The 10,826-nt window shown below is 42.9% G+C and overlaps 1 protein-coding gene across 10 annotated transcripts in view; it reads left to right on the forward strand.

Annotated features, from left to right (window-relative positions):
• Window positions 1-10,826, forward strand: part of Tcf4 (transcription factor 4) — a 345,876-nt gene that overhangs the window by 168,743 nt on the left and 166,307 nt on the right. For all 10 annotated transcript variants that reach the window (XM_031365973.1, XM_031365964.1, XM_031365969.1 and 7 more), the window contains one exon: window positions 8,846-8,907. In XM_031365973.1, the coding sequence (XP_031221833.1) occupies window positions 8,846-8,907 (62 nt within the window). The remainder of the gene's footprint in view (window positions 1-8,845; window positions 8,908-10,826) is intronic.

A 10,826-nucleotide genomic window follows, 5' to 3' on the forward strand; every position in this document is an offset into this window, starting at 1 on the left:
AGAGAGAGAGAGAGAGAGAGAGAGAGAGAGAGAGAGAGAGAGAGAGGACATTTTGAACCTTATTCTACCTGACCTAGGAATTTGTTTTTAAGAAGGGTCTTCCTCTTGATGATTGGTAAGAATTCTTAGTCATAGACAAACTATTGTTTTTTTTTTGTTGTTTGTTTGTTTTTTTGTCACACACATCCCAAGTCTTTTCTTCTACATAAGAATGTAACATTTAAAAAAATTAAATAAAAACATGATTTAATTTTGCTTGCTTTTGATATATGTACTGCAAGATACTGCTTCCCCCATTAAAACTTTTTAAAAATTCATTTTATGCATATAGGTGTTTTGCCTACATACATGCCTGTGTACCACATGTGTGCCTGATACCTACAGAAGTCATTTGGACCCAATGGACCTGAAGTAATGGCTGCCATGTGGGTTCTGGGAATTGAACCAATGTCCTCTGGAAAAGTAGCCAGTGCTGTTAACTGCTGAGCCATCTCTCTAGCTCTTAGCCGTTCTCCATTTTTACTTTTATTTTTACTTTTTAAATTTATTTTATATGTATGAATGTTTTGTGTGCATGTCTGTCTATGCACCACTTGCGTGCTGGTTCCCTCAGAGGCCAGAAGAGAGGGTTAGATCTCCTGAAACAACAGTAACAGATGGTTATGAGCCAATGTGTGGGTGCTAGGAGTTGAACTCACATTCTCTACAGGAATATCCAATAGTTTTACCCATTAGGCCATCTTCCTAGTGCTTCCCATTGTTATACAGAAATGATTTCCTAAAAAATAAAACGTTTAAAAAACATAAAATAAAAAATATTCAAACACACAAGCTTTTTTTTTTTTTCTCCAAGAACCTACAAAACCCAAATTGTCATAGTTTTATCCATTCCTTGAAGACACAAAGTGCCATAAAAATATAAACTAGGGTAGGAGGGACATGGAGATGCTACATACATAAAGCCAGTGGTAAGTTGCTCATTAGAAGTAAGTTAAAGGCTTCTGGGGTCGCCCTCCATCCTCGGGGTCTCTAGGGGACCCTTGTACAAATTGCTGATTCAGAAAATCATTACTTGGTGGTTCAAGTGGCACTTTAGTGGCCTTAAGGAGTTATTTGACACACCTCCCCAAACAGCTAAGTTATCCCAGTCATTATGCTGATTAATTGCACACTCTGTGGAATTAGCGTTATTTTCAATGAAAGATTTTCCTGCATTTGGAAAATAACACGTAGAAGTCGCACGCTTTCGCTTGCTTAAGCCCTGATGCAAGGCAGTGGATGGGAGGATCAGCTGGCCTGTCGCTCTCTGGGGCCTGTGACATAACCCAAGGTACCATTTCTCTTCTGCAGTGAGAAGGTCCTCTTTGATGTATCAGAGGATGTTCACTTGAAATGCGTTTCCATGGACACCTTCTTTTGTTTTTGTTTTTGTTTTTGTTTTTGTTTTTGTTTTTTTTTTCCTTCCCCTGACCAGGGACCTGAGAACTCTTAGATTTTCTAAACTGAGCGAAATTATTTGGGAATGTGGCTGCAGCCGTGAGGAGACAATGCCATGTAGAATAGCCCCAAGAGCAGTGGCAGGCTATAGACAAAGCTTCAGTGCAGGGCGTGGAGGCTTCCGTTCTGATGTCCCCTCTCATACCTGCATGGCCTCAGCAGTACCCTTTCTTCATTTCCCTTACTGCATCCGTAGAAAAAAAGAAGAAGGCCTGGAATCTATTTACTGAACTCGTGAATTGCGTTCTGTTACCCGATGTAGGTTAAACCAGTTTCCATACTGTTTTAGTACCAGTGCTTTGCCACTCTGTGTTCTTTAAGGAGAATGGACTGTAGATCCTGATCCAGAGACTGATCCCAAAGGAAGGGGTTTGTTTAGAGCCTCGGGCATTTTGTGCGTGTTGGGATTTATTGCTCATGGCTCTGAAGGCAGTGCCTTGCCTGGACTAGAGAGGTTGTTCAGACTTACTATTTCTGAAAGGATCTGACTGACCCTTGCTCAGTCCCTTTGCGCCTTAAGGAACATCAGTTCTGGAGGAAATGGGTAGCTAACAATTCCCATCAACACATCACCTTTCTCCTGTGTTTGTTTCTGAGGGATGGAAAGACTTCCTTGGTACCCCGTGACTGGTCTCTACTGTGGAAGTAGGTTATGATTCTTTCAGTGTGGAGTTTTAAATGCCTCTGAGAGACAATAGGGCTGTCCTGGTGTATAGACACCTATACTCTCCTATATTTCTTCTGCAGGCAAAATGAGCTCTCACCTCTGAGATTTTAGACATCTGATTGACCTGGTCACCTTCTGTTTTTATAAAACTCATGCTCTCACCTGGGCATGGGGTCAGGGATCATGAGAGTTGACCAGCCAGTTGAAACAGTGAACAGTGGAGGGGTACTGGAGGGGCGATGAATTCCATGAGACATAGACGCCTACTGAGCCATCACGAAGTGAACAGTCCTGATAACTGTGTAGATCCATATATAACCATATAGTTTAGATCCTCAGCACCTGGAGAGCCTGGCACACCAGGACTCACTCATCAGCAAGATGAAAACATTTAAAAGATATATCTCTATGACCTGCTTGATAGAAAACTACAGACATGAATTCACTGCAAGTGGGCCTGGTAGATTTTTCATCACTGTAATTATTTTTTGTTGTTGGCTTTTTTGTTGTTGTTTTGTTTTTTGTTTTTTGTTTTTCCAAGACAGAGTTTCTCTGTGTATCCCTGGCTGTCCTGGAACTCACTCTGTAGACCAGGCTGGCCTCGAACTCAGAAGTCCGCCTGCCTCTGCCTCCCAAGGGCTAGGATTAAAGGCATGCGCCACCACTGCCTGGCCACTGTAATTCTTACAATTTGTCAGGACTCATATTAAATACACAAAACGAAGATGGAAGCAGGAGCGTATGTTCCAATCAGTTTACTGAACACCATACTAAATGACCTATACATCTCCAGTGTAAGACTTCTAAGAGCCCTTAAGATAATAAGTTGAATTTTTAGGGAAAAGATCATAGATAGCTTGTGCCATTCTCTGTATCCTTTCAGTGAGGTTCCCATTTGATTTCTGGGGCCCATTGTGGGATTGCTTCCCTGAGGAAGACACTTGAGTGATGCCGAGATGCCCTATGTTATAATTATGTCTTTACTCTCATTCTTCTCTGTGTATTTAATATACAGTTTTACTCTCCACATAGAGAATGTGGGTAAACGCTGCTTTCTGCCATGTTTTTGTTAATTACTTGCTTTGAGTTAACATGGAGACGGTGGCAGTTAATTGTGAGACGTCACAGGTCCTGTGTATATCATTTGTACAGCCATAAAGTATCTAGAGACCTTTTAGGAATAAAACACCATGCAAATGTAAATTATCACTGCCTATAAGACACTTTCATTAATTTCATATCAAATTCATGAGTGTTTTGAGCTCTGGGATTTCAGAGACTTCAGTGTTGGCCTCTGGTTTATTTGTACTTTCTTGTCCTAGACTTTAAAGATCATCAGAAAAGGAGGGACAGATGCCAGGATTTGAATCCTGGCTCTATCTATAGACCTATATGGCCTTGGTCACTTTTCTGTGCCTCAGTTTCCTCATCTGTTAAATGGTGTTAAATGGTGTTAAATGTCCATCTCCTCAGCTGTTTGGAAGTTTAGTCAGATAGAGTACACAATTCCTAGAGCCCTCTGGGTAGTTGCTCCTGTAGGGTGAGCCCTGAGTTCTTCTAACTTAGGCAGGGCATGAATAGACAGCCATGCACACGAGAGGATTCTACATAATCATCAATGTGGTTTTTTTTTTGTTGTTGTTGTTTTTTTTTTTTTAGTATAGAATAGAATTTATTTAGAGCATGGGGAGGGGAGTTAAGAGGGTAACAGAGGCAGAGAAAGGCAGAGAGGAGGAGAGAGTAGGTAAGTGGAGGTTGGCCATGACCACATGGAGAGAGGTTGGAAGGGAATGGGGAGCAAAGGGGCAAGAGGCAAGAGAGAGAGACAGGAGTAAGAGGGTAAGAACCAGTGTGTGTTCTCATTACCCCTGAAACTTATAGCTACTGCTTAATGGAGTACCCCTTTCACTGTATTAGAAAAGAAGCAGCGGAAGGGAATAGGTTAAGCACAGATAGATTGTAGTTGGGACAGGGACAGAAATTGATTCTGAGTCAAGCATGTTTACCATGAGTTCCCTAGTCTGATGCTGCGATACAAAAGGTCCATTCTCCAGTTCCCAGAACGAGGATTAGCAGGAAGTAGCTGGCCGGTATCATCCTATGGGAGCAGATGATTTTCATCAAGGCTTTGAACAGGAGGCAGTATTCCACCATACAGGTGCTCCCGGTTCAGTGGTGGGTTTTAAAACTCTTCCACCTGGGTATAAGTGTTAGAGGAGCCCTTTGAAATCAGGGGCCACATCCCCAATATGACACTGTTATCTTGCTGATGAACCGCCAAAGGCATGGTATGCCCCAGCTTACTTCTAGAAACCATACAGAAAAGTTGCTCGTATCTGTCTCTGGAGCTTTCCACGTGTCTTTAAACTCTCTGCTGAGCCCAGGGGCACTGATCCACCACAAGTGACTCTCCTTGTGAGTAGAATTGGTTCCTGAGCCCATTTTCATTGTCATCCATTCTCCTCGTGACAGGATACCATGACATACTGGAAGGAGAGTCAGAAACATAAAATGACAAATCCTGGGTTATCTAAAGACTGAATCTGGGTTCTTTAGATAGTTGCTAACTGCACACTATCCAAACTGCAACAACATTAATAACAACATTTCCTACTGCTTTTGGGGATATTATGTTAAAAGATTCCCATCAGGGTCAGCAAAAATACTGGCCCTAAAATTTGCAAATGGCTGATATTTTCTGCTGAGAATTGGTTTTCAGGGGCAACAGAAGGAAGGAAGTGAATCCTTTATTGATTGCCATGTGGTGCCATTTTTTTTTAGCAATCACATTTAAATATCGATTTCAGCCATAGGATAGGCTTCATCTAGACAATGCCCACGTTGACTTCCTGAATCTCTTGCTCTCTGTAGACACCAACCTGTCCTAGACAAGAGCCTGCATGTTGATCTCCTTTGTCTCCAGGATTGATTGACGGGTGCTGTGTCTGCTCATTTACAGCACTCTTCGTATTTAATTGGGGGGAAAAACATTGTGACACAGCATAACATGTTACTTATGTGCATGGAACACTGCTGGAGAAGAGGAGTTGTCTAGCATGTGGACTTAGCTCTCAGTCGCTCCCATTCAGCCATCTCAACATCCCTCCTCAGGTCAGACCATTTGTTTCTTGCACGGAAATTGTTACCAGCAGCGAAATTTAACATTTGGTCTTCTTAGGTTTAAAAGCGGCTTGAATGCCTGATAAGATTTGTTTTCTCCTATCTATTTCGCAAGCCTCTCCCCTCCCTCCCCCCAATTTATGGGCATATAACAAATGTCACTAACGGGTTCTTTTAGTTTTTAAAATATGGACAACGGTACTCCATGCAGTAAAAGACTTGAGCAATGAATGCTACCCTTATGCCTCTTTTGAGTAGTTTTAGCCATGGGGCTTGGCACCACCACCGCTGTCTTTGTGCCAAAAAATATCCGCAGCGGCTGTCACATTCTAGTACTGGACGGTTGTCTTGAAACCTCTGCAGTGAGCGTGGCGGGGTCTGCTCATCACCACTATCTCCCTTCGATATTGGAGCAATGGAATCCTGAGCTCCTTCAAAGCACTGTGGTCCCGGGGGCTGAGGGCGGCTGGTAAATAATGGAGAGAGAAGAGAATGGGCTGTCTGTGCCAGCCAGTTGGTGTGAGTGACAAAATCCATGGCCAGCATAGAGGAGACCAGATATTTAGGGCCCTTTGTGTTCTTGAGTATACATAGTTACTTAAGGGCCCCGCTCAGATAACATTTCAGTGAGCTTCAAAGTTTCATTGTCTTGAAACAAACATTCCATTGAATTTGAAACAGAAAATTCATATCAAGTCCATACCTAATTTCTAATGGACAACTAACACAGAATACATGATTTGCCTCCCCCTCCCCCCTCCAAACTGAGGTGGCATTTAAACATGGCTGCTTCTTATCATTTGAAATATGATAGAACTGAAAAGATCTGATGTTTTCGAGGTCCTACGGCTTTGTCCACAATCCTTGATTATTTTGCTCCCAACCATGGTTTTTGGGCTCTGAGGGCAGATTTATAGTTGAATTGGGGAACAAAAAGCTGCAATAAAGTTAAAGGCTTACGCTATTACAATGAAATTTGCTCGCCCATGATCTCTGCCGCGATCTATTTGATGGTAAAAGGGGATGCTACGGATGAAACCTTCACAAGGAACATAATCCTTGGAAAAAAAAAATTAGTCCACCTCCCAGCCTCCCGCTGGCTGTGCTGCCTCTTTGGTACCTCACAGACGACTTCGACAGAGTCCTGGACGGGTGCCCATTGATGTCATGGAAACACTCAAATTACGGGAGAATGATTCATGTCTGTGCTGGTCTCTTATCCTCCCCCACACAAACAGGAGTAGATTTTTAACCCTGACAACTTGTAATTTGCAGTGGGTTTATTTTCGTATCTGGATAAATATTTTTTAACAAGCAAAATTAAGATTAAGCAGTCTGTATGTGATATGATAGTAAAGAACGCTGGGCCGATGCAGCCAGGAGTACTTTGGGGGCTCTCTGCCGTGTGCATTCGGATTTTCTTCCGCCTGTCTCCTTTCCTCCCTTCTGAGACCATTCCACTCTCTTTTTTACTCTTCCTGTCTTTCTTCTCCATACCCTATTTCTCTTTCACTCTCTGGTTCTTGCATTTGTCCTCTCTATTTGCATTATCCTAATAGAAAGAGCAGCACTGGCTTGTGTATACATAGCAATACAAATGCTGGTAGAAAAATTGTTCTCTCCAGTTCTGTGTCAGAGAGGAGTTCTGGAAATTGTAGCAGGTGCTGTCATTCTTTTTGAAAAAAAAAAAAATCAACGGAACAAGAAGGGGACATTTTTTATCTTATACCCATATTTTATATTATAGTTCAATATTTGGAAATTGGGTAAGCTGTACATTCGATTTTCATATTGCTACAAGGTCAAAGCACTTTTTTCCTCCCTTTAACTTTTCTGTCTGCCTACCTGTGTGTCAGCCCATGAGGTGATTAAATTGTGAATGTCGTGTTCAAGTAAATATGTCGCGGTATACTTGAAGATTTCTTGGTTGTACGAACTTAAGGGAGGGCACGTGATATTGCTTTCCTGATAGTAACAGTTACAGTGAGCAGTTAAAGGGTAGGGGTAGCTTACGTGGCACAGGTAGTTAGGGGTGTCTGTGTAAGCGCATGTATGATGGCCCAGTCACGTACAATAGAGTTCCTCCTGCCTGTCTCCCAAGACTGATGCTCTGTGTGACCGCGTCTCACTTCTGGCTGTTGAGGCCAATATGGGCATTGATTTTGTACTTTGCACTGAACAACACTATGGCCAAGGTACAGTTTTCCTAAGTTTGAGTTTTGTTAAACTTGAGGAGAAAAGCTAATGTGGGGGTGGGGCAGGGCTTAAGGCTCAGAATTTGTTCTCTTTGAAAATCATCCTCTATCCAGTGTGTTATTAATAGTGACATAGACACGGGGCTCACCTCATACCAGAGACAAGGTTTCTGAAAGACAAATTCTGTGTGTGTCTTGTCAAGAAGGTATACTCTGATCACACTGACACTGAACCCAAAGGAAAAATGACTACTATGCCTTTCGGTGCTTCTACTGAGTGAAGAAGGGAAAATTTGGGGGTCATAAACTTTAACAGGAGGTCGCTTCAGCTCCTCAAACAAGCTTTGAATTTTCCCCTTGGGATAAGAGAAGAGTGTACTGCCATCTACAAAGTCCACTATACCTCAAGGCTGTAGTCTTGACAAGAGATTGACCCTCAGTCTGGGATGGAGCGAGGTTCTGAGCACTGACCTGTCCCACTAGCCTCTTGTCATTTTGTGTGGTCAGTTTCCTAGGACAACCCTTCGAACATCACCAACTGGACTCTAGTACCCGTCTTGGAATGTGATTTTGATTAAAATATAAACAAAGTAGAAAGTGTGGCCTTGGGTTCATCCACACACATGGCTCACTTCAGTGGAGATTCTTTGCCTGTCGGGACCAGTCTAGAGAAACATGTGGAGTTAGAAATCTGGATAAGACGTTCAGAAGCATGATCCTAGGGCATGCTCAGTGGCCCAGCAATCTCAACCTGGATTCTGAATAGGTGATTTCCCCAAATCCTCTTTCTCAAGTGAGGCAGGCCCCCATCACTGGGCTGCAGTGTCATGGGGATCACTCCTGGGAAAGGGGAGTTTTAAAAAGGGAGGAGAAAGAGTTGTGGGGGAAGGGGGCTTAGAATTTTGAATAGTTTCTTTGCTAGATTCACCATCTGGAGAGCCCATGATTGATTAGCTTTGGCCTCCCTGTTAAGTGTCAATATAATCAATGGGAAGTACCAGGCTAGGGTCATTACATAGATCATTTGCCTGCTGTGTAAATAAAGATGAAATGGTTCAAATTTTGTGAGAGAGAAAGAACGTGAAAAATAAGGAGTGACAATTTGTTTATGAGAGAAAGTGGAGGCCTCTGGAATGACAGTTTTTGGAAGTGTGGAGCAGTTTGGCTAAGAATAGGAATGAAGGATATTTTTTTCCAGTTTCTCCTCGCCAGTGCTAGGAAGCGCCATTCCCTGTCTTGCTTGCATACATTGCCTCCTCTACGTATGTAAACATCGGAGCTGGGGAGTGGATCCTTGTTACCTGCAGGGGAAGTTTACTCTAAAGGAAGAGCAAGATTCATCCTGTTCTGTTGTTTCTCTTGGCAGGTAAAACAGAAAGGGGCTCATACTCATCTTATGGGAGAGAAAACGTACAGGGTTGCCACCAGGTAAGTGCCACACTGGGTTGGGGAAGAGGTGAGAGGGCTAACCCTGGGAATGATGTCTGCCTTGCTTTCAGTTGTGACACTAAAGGCCAGGGAGGGTTGAGAGCCTCCTGATGGCTGTCTTTAAGGAATGAAGCACATCGGAGCTTGGAACGAACAAACATCTTTTTTTTTAGGCTCGGCGGGGTCAAATCTGCATCCAATGGCTCCTTTCTATTCTTTTAACCATCACCCGGTAACCCCAGGTGCTGTTTGCAAACCAGCCACGTGAGCGAATGAGGGTCTATCCAAAGAGTTTATCTGCAATTAAGAACTTAACAATTTCTCACCAAAGAAATGCTCAGGGCAGCCGTGTGTCAGATGCTGGGTCTGGGTGGCATTGCTCTAAATTATAGTTTTCTTCGGGGTTATATGGTGTTGTGTGAAAAGAGGGTGGGACCGAGGGATAAAAATGTCTGCGGAAATATGATTTGTTGTCCCTTTTTGTTTCTGGATTGTTTTTGGCTGGAAGTCAAGGCCGGCAGGCTAACAGTAAAGCCGTCGTCGCAAGGGAAGCATGCATGAGTTAGGAAAAGAAGAACACCTTAATTAAATAATAAAATGCCAGTGTAACACCAAGAGACAGCGTGTGTGTGTGTGTGTGTGTGTGTGTGTGTGTGTACACGTGTGTGTGTGTGTGTGTGTGTACATGTGTGTGTGTCTGTGCCCTCTGCATTTGTGTACTTTAAACTCAAGAGAACCCATTTCGGAAAATGCTATCTATAGAGAAAAGAGGAAGCTTTAAATTTTATAAGTATTTTTCTTTGAATTTTAGTTTCATTACCAATCATAATTAAAATACGTATTTTTAATGTGTACCTTAAAAGAACAGGACCGGTTTATTACTTCCCAAAGCCCTCTCTAAGATTTAATATTACCCTTTAATATTCAAAGCCTTGTACTGTTTTATTCCTCACCCAGGGAAGGCAGACATTTGTGGGTTTTTTTTTTGTTTTGTTTTGTTTTTTGTTTTTTGCTTTGCAGAAAAAGGGATGCTTCATCATTTGAGCCTTCTTGCTTTTCTAGTTTTTTGAATGATGTAGGGGGAAAATCCACTTGGGATTTAAAAAACAAAAAGCAACCTGTTTATTATATCCCTAAGAACTGTGGAAGCCCACATGTGCTTCAGTGGGCACTGAAGGAGGTCTCCCTTCCAGGAGCACTCATTTCTCATGAAGGTAGAATTCTGGAGGATTGGTTCTGGACGGTTTTCTTTCCCCTCCCCGCTGTATATATTTGCATTTTAAAAGTTGACTCCTCTGGCCCAGTTGCCAATTCAGTCATACTCCAGCATCTAAAAGATTTGTTGAGATGAGCTGCGCAGCTCTTGGTTGAGAACTCTTGCAGGAGAGCAGCCCATGGCAGTTTGTGTGGAAAGAACTCTGCAGGAAAGAAATTTACAGCCATTCCAGTACAACGGAAACATCTTTGGAATGTGAGTGCACATGTTTGGGGCAGATAGCCTGGGCAACCAGCCTTCCCGAGCTGGGTCTCTGGTGTAAAGCTCTCAATTCCTGCAGAAAAGCCGGTTCCTGTGGGTCTGGTTTCTGAGGGTCAAGGCAGAGGTCGTCAGAGTTTTGGGGAGAAGAAAGTTGACAACATCCTTCCTCTTTGCAGATGGTCATGGCACAGGTCTCTATTTTTCGCTGGGCCCCTTTTGCTGGTCATTGAGAGAATAGGCTTCCTAGACCTTGTATCCTTTCTTACTAATAGGAATTGGCATGATTCCTCACAGACACAGAGATTTCCTCTGCTGAGTAAGCCTGAGGCCCCTGAACTTGGGAAAGCATCATCCAGACCGTGGGAGTCAGTGTGTGTACAGAGCACAGTCCCTTCTCCCTCCGTTTTTTGTTTTTTGTTTTTTTGTTTTGTTTTGATTTTTT

The sequence above is a fragment of the Mastomys coucha genome, unplaced genomic scaffold, assembly GCF_008632895.1.
Source record: "Mastomys coucha isolate ucsf_1 unplaced genomic scaffold, UCSF_Mcou_1 pScaffold13, whole genome shotgun sequence".
Taxonomy (NCBI): domain Eukaryota; kingdom Metazoa; phylum Chordata; class Mammalia; order Rodentia; family Muridae; genus Mastomys; species Mastomys coucha.